This window comes from Mustela nigripes, chromosome 4, assembly GCF_022355385.1.
Source record: "Mustela nigripes isolate SB6536 chromosome 4, MUSNIG.SB6536, whole genome shotgun sequence".
Lineage (NCBI taxonomy): Eukaryota > Metazoa > Chordata > Mammalia > Carnivora > Mustelidae > Mustela > Mustela nigripes.
Genome location: NC_081560.1, coordinates 183294808 through 183307008, shown reverse-complemented (window position 1 = coordinate 183307008; position 12201 = coordinate 183294808). Strand labels below are relative to the sequence as shown.

General features: G+C 42.3%; 1 protein-coding gene across 1 annotated transcript in view; it reads right to left on the bottom strand.

Moving 5' to 3' along the window:
* LOC132016487 (deleted in malignant brain tumors 1 protein-like) overlaps positions 1–12201 on the bottom strand; it is a 218964-nt gene that overhangs the window by 81701 nt on the left and 125062 nt on the right. Inside the window, 3 exon segments of the mRNA XM_059397731.1 lie at positions 2321–2545; positions 3607–3670; positions 3755–4053. Coding sequence (XP_059253714.1) covers positions 2321–2545; positions 3607–3670; positions 3755–4053 — 588 coding nt within the window.

The window sequence follows — 12201 nt, the reverse complement described above, 5'->3', positions numbered from 1 at the left end:
TATCCTATGAATCTCCCTGATATGAGCAAGTGGAGATGCAACATGGGGAGTTAAGGGGGAAGGAGAAGAATAAATGAAACAAGATATTTTTTGTAGAGATTGACAAGTTGACTCTAAAATTTTATATGAAAGGCCAAAAACCTAGGTTAACCAAAACAGTTTTTAAAAAAGAAGAAAAAAGAATAAAGTTGAAGCATCCACACTACCTGATTTCATGACTTATTGTAAAGCTGCAGGAATTGAGACAATGTGATATCTGCATGAGAATTGTCACATAAGTCAGAGGGACAAGAGGGAGTTTAGAAATAGGCCCAAGTATTAATGATTATTTTATTTTTGACAGAAGTGCCAAATTATTTTAGTGGAATTAGGAGAGTCTTTTAGACAAATGGTATTGAAATGATTAAAGATGTATATGGAAAAAGTCCTTGGAACCAAATTTAAAAATCAACAAAAATGGATCATAGAGCTAAATGTAAAATTGACAACTATGAAACCTCTAGAAGAAAACAGGAAAAAAATCTTTCAGACTTCTGGTCAAGTGAAGATTTCTTAGATGAGACACAAAAGCCTATTTGGTTAAAGAAAAAAAAATCTTGGGAAATCAGAATTCATTAAAACTGAAAAAATTCTGTCCTTCAAAAAACACTTTTAAGAAAATGAAAAGGCAGGTTATAGACTGAGAGAAAATATTTGCCAAACACACATCTGAGAAAATACTTGTATCTAGTATTTTAAAATGTATAATATTTGATATATAAAGACCTATCTTACAACATGATAAGATATCTCAATTAAAAAAAGATAAAAGATTTAGGGGCACCTGGGTGGCACAGTGGGTTAAAGCCTCTGCCTTCGGCTCAGGTCATGATCTCAGGGTCCTGGGATCGAGACTCACACTGGGCTTTCTGCTCAGCAGGGAGCCTGCTTCCCCCTGTTTCTGCCTGTCTCTCTGCCTACTTGTGATCTTTATCTGTCCAATAAATAAATAAATAAATAAAATCTTAAAAAAATAAAAGATAAAAGATTTATACACACACTTCACCAAAGAAGAGATGCAAATAAACACATTAAAATGCACTTACTATCACTAGTCATAGGGTAAAGCAAATTAAAACCACAAAGAGATATCATTCTCATTATAGGAGAGAGACTATAACGACCAAACAAAAAGTAGAAAATCCAAGTGTCGACAAGTATGTGGAGCAATTGTAAATCTCATATATTTTAGGTGGGAATGCAAAATGGTATAGCCACCTTGGAAAATGGTTTGTAATTTGTATATGAAGGTTTCAATCAGCTTAATTAATAATAGTCAATAATAAAAAATAAACTCAATATCCATCAAGTGGCAAATAGATACACATATTTGGCTCATCTGTAAAGTACAATACTACTCAGCAATAAAAAAGAATGGGTGTCTAATACATGGAGCTACATGGGTGATTCTCTAAAGCATTATGATAAGAAGCCAAACACAAAATGCTACATATTATCTGACTAACTTAGATAATATTCTGGAAAAGTCAAACCTATGGGGGCAGAAATAATATTGGTGGTTGCCAGGACAGGGGTGGTTAGGTGTTGAGTGAGGGAATTGACTAAAAAGAGGCATGAGGAAACTCCTTATGGTAATAGAAATGCTATCTATCTTGGTGGTGATGGTTACACAACTTCAACCTTTTGTCAAAATTCTTTAAACTACATAGTGATTTTTACTGTAAATAAATTAGATCTCAATAAGTCTGACTTTTAGTTTTTTTAAAAAGATTTTGTTTATTTACTAGAGAGACAGAGAATGAGCAAGGAGAGGGAGAGGGAGAAGCAGATTCCCACTGAGCAGGGAGCCCTACATGGGACTAGATCCCAGGACCCTGATATAATGACTTGAGCAGAAGGCAGTCACTTAACTGGCTGAGCCACTCAGGTGTCCTCTGACTTTTACTTTTGAAAGGTAACTTTGATTGCATGTAAATAATGGACTGTAATGTTGGGAGCAAGCAGGCAGGGAAGCCAGTTAAGAGAAGCCTGTGTTCATCCAGGGAGAAAGAGGTGATGAGAATTTGGATTAGGACAGTAGCAATCAGATGAAGAAGAGGCCATGAATGCAGTCTCAGACTCCTAGCTATAAATAGAAAATGAATCATCCACAGAGACCTGATTTCTCACATATTCATCGATATCCAGATATTTGCAAATCTCTTAATAATTTACTCATACTCTTGTTTGGATGCTTAGCTTTGTGTACACATAACAGTTAAAAAGCATGTAAACTAAAAACAACCAGAGATGTGATGCATAAATACAAAGTTTGACTTACCAGATAGAATAGCTTTTGCTGGTGGTAGTGATGGTATTGGTAATGAGGATGTGGATAATGGCACTGAGGATGGTGACATCAATAATGGTGATGATGACAATGATGATGGCAACGACGATGATGATGCCAATGGTGATGATGACGATGCCAGCAATAATGGTGATGAGGAGGGCAATGATGGCAATGGCAAAGGTGATGATGGTGATGATGACAATGGTGATGATGCTGGTGGTGACAATGATGATGACGATGGTGGTGATGACGATGACAATGGTAAGGATGACGATAATGAGGATGACAATGGCGGTGATGATGACAATGGTGATGATGGTGGTGTTGACAATAATGATGACGATGACAATGGTGATGATGATGATGATGATGGTGAGAATGATGATAATGATGATGAAGATGATGGTAATTCTGCTTCTATTTATTAGGATAAGAAAGATTCCTTCTTTCTTTTAAGACAGTGGTTCTCAAACTGTGATCCCCAGACCAGCCACATAGGCATCCTGGACTTGTTGGAATTGTAAATTCTTACACCCCACCCTAGACCCACTGAATCAGGAACTCTGGAGTTGTGGCCCAGCAACCCGTGTATTAATAGGCCCTCTGGGTAATTATGATACACAATAAAATAAAACACCAACTGCTTTAGGATGAAAGAAAAAAAAAAGATTGCAATGGCTCAGGGTTCTTCCTAATGGCAGAGGAACTCTAAAGGCACATAAGGATAAATTTTTAACTGATGTTGTTTCTTTCTTCACCTGTTGGAAAGGACAAGGTCCCACAGACTCCAGAAGGATTATTTTCTGATCTAATTACTCTGGAAACCTGGTAATTTCACTCTAACTTAGAAAGATTCCTACACCTGAGTGATGGGGTGGTTAGTTGGTTCCTTTGCTGATACTGCTCTTCACTGTCGAGCTCTCCGCCAAGTCGCACCTCAATTGTGCCTGAGATCTACCATCAAGCATTTGCCCAGAAGAAGGGTCATTCAGGTCAGGATTAGCAGGTTTTCTCAGAGAGAACCTGAGCACATGAGAGCAAGGTCAGTACCATGCCTGTGTTCTGAGTTCCCTGTGTTATGGTGGGTTGAACTATAGACTGGGAAAACCTTTTAGGTTTCAAGCTATATGGACCCAACAAATCAACTTCTGTAAACTACTCACAGCTTGATTTAATGGGGTCATTTTCATTTCACTTCTATCACACATATAAATATTAGCTATCCAGAACTAGAGCTAAGAATGGGATATAAAAATGGCTGGAGTCAGCCTTACCTGGAAGGGAGGAGGTTGTCATCAGAGAACCTGTTAGTGTAAAGAGAGGAAGCCATCACCATTGCTGGATGGGACCACAGGCTGATTGCTCAGTTTCTGTAATAACCCATTCTTTCAGAGTCATTCAGATCACACAAAGACCTCTCACCTGAGCAGATGGCTCCAACATCCTCCTCCTGACTGCACTTGTGAGAGAACCAGGCATCATGGACGCACAGGGCCAGGTGGCTCTCCTCACCACTGCAGTGCACATTGTCCAGGAGAATCTTTCCAGAGCGTGGACCAAAATGGGCACCCAAGGGGGCAGACACTGCCCGGCCACACCCAAGCTGCCTGCACACGACATGTGCCTCCTTCAGATCCCAGCCATCACCGCACACAGACCCCCAGGTGCCCTGGTAGAAAACTTCCACCCGTCCAGAGCATCTCCCGGGGCCATTTACCAGCCTCAGTGTGGGCCAATCCCCTGTGGAAATGAAAATTAAGGTAAGTTTTTGAAACTTTCCTCTTGAACTCACCCCATCTGCCTTGCTTACAGATTAAGGGGAACCCTGTGATTACTCCACAAATATAAGAGCATTCTAGGAGAATATTGCTTAGTGATTACTCCACTGTGCAATGTGCTTTTTACCAGTCACTAAACAAAGCAAATTAGATAAAATAAATAATATTTAATAAATAATAATAAAAATATATATTCCATTCCATTCCACATGTGTGGAATATGTATTTATCAAGCACTAGTATTTTAGGACTTGACATCAACAGGGAAGACATGATAAATTAAGAAAATGCATTTCCATCAGTGGGGAAATTTAAATGGCTTATTCAAAAAATGTAACACTACAGCAGTTAAAAGCAGGGAAATATACATAAATATCTCAACATGGGTGAATATCGAAAACATAACTCTGAGTAAAGAATAAGAGGTACTGAATGACATATAGGGGATAAGGTAATTTGTGTGAAAGAAAAACACAAAATGACATATGGAGAGATCATATAATTCCCATTTGTAAAGATACTAAAGCTGGAGATACATCCAAAATTCAAGAGGGTGTTTGTCTCTGAGGAAGAAGGAGAAAACAGAGACTGGGCCTGAGGGATTGGGGGAACTTCATGTTTATCTGTGATGCTTTATTTCTTGGTAAGGCTGGAAAACCAATATAACAAAATGTAAGCATTGGTCATCTGTAGGTAAAGGGGACATGGTTATGTGATTTCTTAATCTCTGTATTTTCTGAACTTTAGAATGCTTTGCTGGGATAGCAGGAGAGTGAGAACGATCAGGTGCCAAAGTGGTCAGAGGCCCAGACCCGTCCTGGAGGTGGTGATCTTTCCTCCTCTCACTGTCATCTTCCATGGGCGATTTTCAGGCCTCTGACTGCAGCCCCCAGGCTCCTTCCCCCATTGTGGTGACCCCCTGGCTCTTCAAGGGCAATGGCAATTCCTGCAATGGTGCATCCTACGGGGAAGGCTGCTGACCTGACGGGTTGGGCCAAGGAACATTGGCTCTGCGGCTGGAAGACAGTGAGTCAACCACAGGTAGAACTGGAACAACATGGAAACAGTGATTAGAACTGAAACTCTTAACTCCATAAAGTAAACTGAGGGTTGCCGGAGAGGTGGGGGGATGGGGGGATGGGGGAACAGGTAACTGGGTGACGAGCATTAAGGAGGGCATTTGATGTAATGAGCACTGGGTGTTATATGCAAGTGATGGATCACTAAACTCTATGTCTGAGACTAATAATAAACTAGATGTTAATTAATTGAATTTAAATAAAAATATTATTGAATACCTACTTAAACAAAGAAAAAAAGAACTGAAATTTCTCTTCCTGAGACAGGCACAGGACAACATGTCAGAAAAGGACTCGACTAATGACGGGTGAAGAGCCACCAGCTATGCCGCACCTTTCCAAAACATTTGGACTGGCCACACACTCAGGAAGAATGACTTTTTAATGAGATTGCAGTCAAGTCCAGGCTGCTGATAGGAAGCTTGTAATTGTGATCCTGCTGCCCCCAAATGTCTTGCTTTCTCTGGCCCTACATCAGCTCCAGGTTCTGCATATGCTCTTCAGTAGTAAAATAAGTCATTGCTGAATTGCACAAAAGTTTTAAAAGGATTCTGTTTATCAGGATGCTGATTATCTTGGATGACTGCACAGAGGACATCCCATAACCTAGTGGCATGACCCATCTGTTTGTACCTCCCATCTGGAGGACAAAGGGTTGGAATCATTGTTCTACCTGATAAGATAGTTGGTAACTTTGCATTATCTGCTGAGCTTGAGAAAAAATATTTGGTAGAAGGATTTGGCTTCACGGAGGGATTTGCCTCCACTCTGGCCTCTGCACTGATGAGCAGGGTGGTTCTTAGCCAAGACTGAAGTGACCCCAAGAGGGGTTAAGTTGCAGGTCCACACGTGCACCACTTGTACATTCATTTATTGATTCGGCCAACTTTGTTGGGTGCTTACTGTGTGCCAACCACTGTGATAGCTGCTAGAGGGACAGTGATGAGCTAGGCAGACAAAGTTGAGCATAAAATCTGGTATGGAATCTAACACTGGCATCACATTACCCCTGGATCTCTTGGTTGTGGATTTTCCCTGGCCCTAAGGTTTAGTTCATCCTTCCTATGGGTTTGAATGCTGCGAGTAGCAAATACAAGGTATCATACCCATTTTGGGGGGTTGTAGCTCATAGCTTGTTGGCCTTCCTGATGATGTGGTTGGGCGATTAACATTTTCTGGGACGGTGGATGTTGAGAGTGCTGTTGGGGAAAAAACACAAGGAAAATGACCCCTGATGTTTGACACCAAATAGAAAGGGAAGGACTTTTTTCCATCTGCTTCATGTTTCCAAGAGAAGAATTCAATTAGCTCTATATGAGCTCATTCAACATAGAGAATTTTAAAGGGAACAGCAACCTTGATAATATCATGCCAGACACAAAAGACCACACACTGCTTGACTCCATTCATGTGAAATATCAAGAACAGGTAAATCTGTAGAGATAGAAAGTAATTTGGGGGTTTCCAGGTGCTGGGAGAGGAATTTGGACAAAATGGCCATGACTATAAGCAAAGAGCAGGAATGATGTATCCTAATTACCCAACCTAGAAATCATGGAGCAGAAACCTTCTTCCTTGAACAGTGCTGTTCCAAGGACACACCTGAAGGCACAGAAGCCTATACTCACATCACACGGCTACACGCATCACATGGCTGCACCACACTGTCCTCAAAGTACTTTACACAAACTCATTGATACACTCCTCACAACTCCTTGAAATGCATAGTTATTACCCCCATTTCCAATAAGAAAACTGAGTGCAAAGAGGCAAAGAAAAACTGGTGAGGACCACACAGCTGGGAGGTAGGAGAGAGTGGCCCCAAACCCCGTGGTCCAGCACTTGGCTCTGAGCATTGTACTGGCAAGTGAATGGAATATGTCACTCAGATTTCAAAAGAATCCTTAGTCACTTAGACAAAAGATATAAGAATTTAATGTGTTTGATCTCTCTTTTGTTAATATTTGGAAGGAGACATAGATACGCAACCTGAGATCAGTCAGATGGGATTCATTTATCCAAGCATTTACTTATTTCTTCATTTAACAAACACGGAGTGCCCGTCAGAGAGTGAGCCTTGTTCTTGAGACTGTGTGGGGGAGGGGGGTGCTGGAGTGAGGGTGGAGACAATGTCATGGATGAAAAGCATGTGGATTGTCTGCTCCAAGAAGCTGACCATGTCATTGGAGCAACAAGTGGATACAAAGAACAATCAGGAGAGGAATAAAAGCTCAAGGTGAGGACAGACACAGAGCTGGGAATCTAGAAGGGGGAGTACTGCTGCCAGCTTGGGATGGGAAAGATTGGACAAGGTGTGCAGGGGGGAGACACTGGAGTCCTAGTGGACCACTGATAGGCAGTGGACATGTGGGTGTTGGAGAAATGGAAGAATAAGAAAATAAATGCAGGCCTGGTTCAGATATTAGCCCATCTTTTGACTCTCAGCTTCCGTTGCTACAAATGGATCCTTATGGTTTCTAAATAGGTAACATGCCCGGTCAGTCTTCTTTAGAAACTATTAAAAATGCTTACACTGAAGTATATTTTAAAAGATTTTGTTTATTTATTTATTTGAGAGAGACAGAGAGAGAGGGCATGAGAGGGGGAGGGGGGCATGGATAAAGAGAGAGGGAGAAGCAGACTCCCCGCTGAGCAGGGAACCTGATGCCTGGCTCAATTCCAGGACCCTGGGTCAAGTCCTGAGCCAAGGGCAGACACTTAACAAACTGAGCCACCCAGGCTCCCAGTAGTTTAAGGATTTTAAAGCAATTTAGAGAGTTAAGATAGTTCAGAGATTAAGCTCTAGGATTTTGAAGTCAGATTGTCTATATTAATCATTCCATTGACCTTGGGGACAGTATCTGACCTAGCTGAGCATGAGTTTCTCCCGTTCAGAAAAAGGGGTGATAGAAGTTCCATCTCCAGGTATTGGGAAGGTCAGATAAGAAAATTCATGTCAGGCTGTCTGATGTGGCATAAGATGGCATGTCTACTAGAAAGAAAATGTGAGCCACATATGTAATTTAAAATTTTCTGATAGCCTCATTTAAAAAAGTTAAAAGAAACAGGTGGAATTAATTTCAGCAATATATCTTTTTTTGAGGGAGAGTACACATGCCTTTGTGCATGTGTGTGTAAGCAGGGTGGGGGAGGGGGAGAGGGAGAGAGAATCCCAAGCAGGTTCCACAGTCAACGCAGAGCCTGATGCAGGGCTCGATCTCACAACCTTGAGATCATGACCTGGGCTGAAATCAAGAGATGGATGTCTAGCTGACTGAGCCACCCATGCGCCCCAACAATATGTCTTATTTAACCCAATATATCTAAAATATTATCATTTCAACATGTAGTCAATATAAAGATGTTAATCAGAGGAATTCTACATTCTTTTTATCATATCATGTCTTTGAAAGACCCAGCGTGTATTGGACACGCACAGCAGGTGTCTGTTCTGTGGAGCCACATTTCAAGGAGTCAGTAGTCACATGGACAGTACAGGTATGAGGGCTCCTTCGGGGTTGTTGTCATCATTGGCAGAATATGGATTATTTGATGGTATAATTGAAATGTCAATAGTTACAGATGAGTCAGCATCCAGGAGCCCAATGATAAAATAATTGTGACCACTACTCCCCATGACTAGGAAGGGTGTCCCTTTCACTGATACGGAAAATAATGGAGTCTTTCCAGGTTGGACACTTTCCAGACATAAGGCCAGATGCTGTCTTTCTTAAATTCAAAATGTAGATAGAAGGTGACGCTTTTTGTACTATCACCCTCTTACTCTCTCTCTCTCACACACACAAACACACACACACACACACCCCTACCTCTTTTCCTCTTACTCCTTACATTTGTGAAACATGGGAAATTTGTGAAACGTGTTATGATGATTTTTGGTTGTAAAGCCATGGGTAATAAACATAAAATGAAGCCGAACAGCATGAAATCCCAGCTCTCTCAGGGCCCTTCTCGAGTCGTTCAGCCTCAAACAGAACATCAGCAGGGTCTACTGGTGGTGGCGGAACCCCTCACTCTCATGACAAGAAGAGCCAGAAATCCAGTAATGGCGGTAGTGGTAGTGGGTGGGGCCGAGGGGTGCCTGGGGGGTCCTACCTGGCAATGTCCGACGTGCCAGAGTCACGGGAGAGAGCTGAGCTGAGCTGGCAGTAGGTAGAACTGTAATGAAGAAACGTCTGTTAGCTGTAAGTAACCACTCACAACGGCTTGGAGATGTGGACGACCAGGGACTCTCTGTCATCTCACAAAGGGTCATTTTCCTTCAACTTTGAAGTGACCATAACATAAGTGATAGAGCCTAGGTCACCTCTCAGCTGCTGATCCTCGGTCCCGAGGATCCCCAGCTCAGTCAGCTGCATTCCCTCCCTCCCATCCTCGATGTTTTGGTGCAGGTGTTTGGTGTTTTGTGATGAGAACGACGTGTGTTGGATCTGAATATTCGCCCTGAGAGTTGGGTGGTGGTCTGGACTGTCAGGCCCCCTGAATGACTTCCATGGGTTTTCTCTGCTTGTTTCCTGTCTCAGCCTATTTCGTTACTGACGTGTGGTTCTGCGGCTGTGATAGGTACTATCCCAGCATGATAACTCTCCAGAAATCCACACAATCCCACAATGTCTCCCATCTCCAGACCTGACTCTGCACACTATGTAGCCCTGGGAATTACTGGAGTATCCCTTAGGAACACTGACAGAAGAAACAACCGTGGATGACAACATTGCTTTTCTTCTTGTATTGACTCAGGTAGAAGCTACCCCTTTTTTATCGCACCCTTCTCTGCTTGCTTTCTGGGTCACCATATTTCAGTGTACATTCAGAGATGTGTCCACCTCTGTGCCACTGAGCATAGCAACTATGGAATTGTATTTAAGTGTGGGGGGGGCAGCATACTGGACCCTCAAAGATGTCCACATCCTAATCCTTGGAAACTATGACTATATCCTGTTACACAGCAAGGGGAATTAAGGCTGCAGATGGAATTAAAGTTGCTAATCAGCTGTCTTAAGATAAAGGACATTATCCTGATTGTCCAGGTGGGCTCCCTGTAATCACAAGCATTCTTAAAAGAGGAAACAAAGGCAGAAGAAGATATTCAGAGAGAAATCTGAAAACACTACACTGTTATCTTTGAAGACAGAGAAATGGGGCCATAAGCCAAAGAATTCGAACACCTCTAGAAGCTGGAAAAAGCAAGGAAATGGATTCTCCTCTAGAGTCTCCAGAATGAACATAGCTTGGCTGACACCCCGATTTTATTTTTTTATTTTATTTTTTTAAGATTTTATTTATTTCACACACACACACACACACACACACACACACACAGATATCACAAGTAGGCAGAGAGAGAGGGGGAAGCAGACTCCCTGCCGAGCAGAGAGCCTGATGCAGGGCTTGATCCCAGGACCCTGAGATCATGACCTGAGCTGAAGGCAGAGGCTCAACCCACTGAGACACCCAGGTGCCGCATGACATCCTGATTTTAATTCAGTGAAATTTATTTTGGACTTCTGACCTCTAGAACGACAAGATAATATCCTTGGGTTATTTATGCCACTAAGTAACAATTTGTTATAGCAGCCATTCAAAACACCTACAATAATCAAATATTACATGTAACCAAATGATGCTTCCTCCAAAGAAAATTTGAGACATATCATTTATAAAAGTTAAAAGAGTTTGGATATTCTCAGAGCAGCTGGCCAAAATGAAATTAAAGATAATTAGAAGAACACTATGTTCAAAATGGTTTCTAGTCTTTATTCAAAAAATGGCATTGTAAGCTCATTTTTTAAAAAGAAGTTAGTGAATCAATTGATGGCAACACCCTGGAAATCAGCTCCACAGATACTCACAAGTAAGGGGCAGGTTATAATGAGTCAATCAGCAAAACAACTCAACAGTGACTCATTTTTTTTTCTGAATTTGATCGGGTAATCAGAAATATTCCCAGAGAAAACAGCACAAAAGTATTCTTTTACTTGATAATATGGTTGCTGAATTTCCATCTCCTATTGGTACAAATAAATGGACCTGTTTTTTCTTCAGTTAAATTGAACAGCTTTTACTTTACATACTTACTGATATTCAACAAATCTTCAATGAGACAGGTCCAAATATGAAAGTGTAAAATATAGTGAACTCTCGGGGGGAGGGGAGGAGCACAATGGCAGAGGAGCAGGAGACCTAATTTTCGTCTGGTTCCAGGAATTCAGCTAGATAGTAATCAAACCATTCTGAACACCTACAAAATCATCAGGCAATACAACAGAAAAGCAGCAATTCTAGGAACAGAAAAGCGGCCACTTTCTGGAAGGTAGGACGTGAGGAGAAGTGAATCTGAGGTGACATAAGGAAGAGAGACCGCAGGGGGAGGAGCCGGCTCCCAGCAAGTGGTAGAAGAGTGGGGCACAGAACTGGAACTTTTAGAAATCTGTTCCACTGAGGGACATTGCTCCAGAGGCTAAGCTGGAGATGGAGCCCTCGTGGGGACAGTGTCGTCTCAAGACCCTGGGGGTTGCAGAAAGACCCAGGGTGCTGAGTGTGGCAGAGTTGCCACATATTAGAGTGGGGAAACTGACTGCAGAGACAGGGCTGAACAGTGAACTCTCAGGGCCCTTGGGGTTACCTTAAATGTGATCTAAGGCACAGTTGGGCCACTGTTCTTCTTGAGCAGTGACCCCAGAAGTGGCAGATCTGGAGAGATCCCCCCTTCCTCCAGCAGGAGTCTGCTGGGTTTGGAGACTCCAAACGGGGTCATGTGCCAGAAACAGAAATGCTCGGTCACAGGCCGGGTGAGCTCAGAGCATAGCTGGAGACCAGGGAGCTGGAAGGGATTGATTGATTGCTTCTCTCCGAGGCCGCACTGAGAAGTGGGGTCCAGAGCTCTTGGCTCCTCTGGGCCTGGGATTGGCAGGCTGCCATTTTCATTCCTATCCTCCAAAGCTCTATGGAAAGCGTTCAGAACAAAAGCTCCGAGAGTCAACCAGAGCAG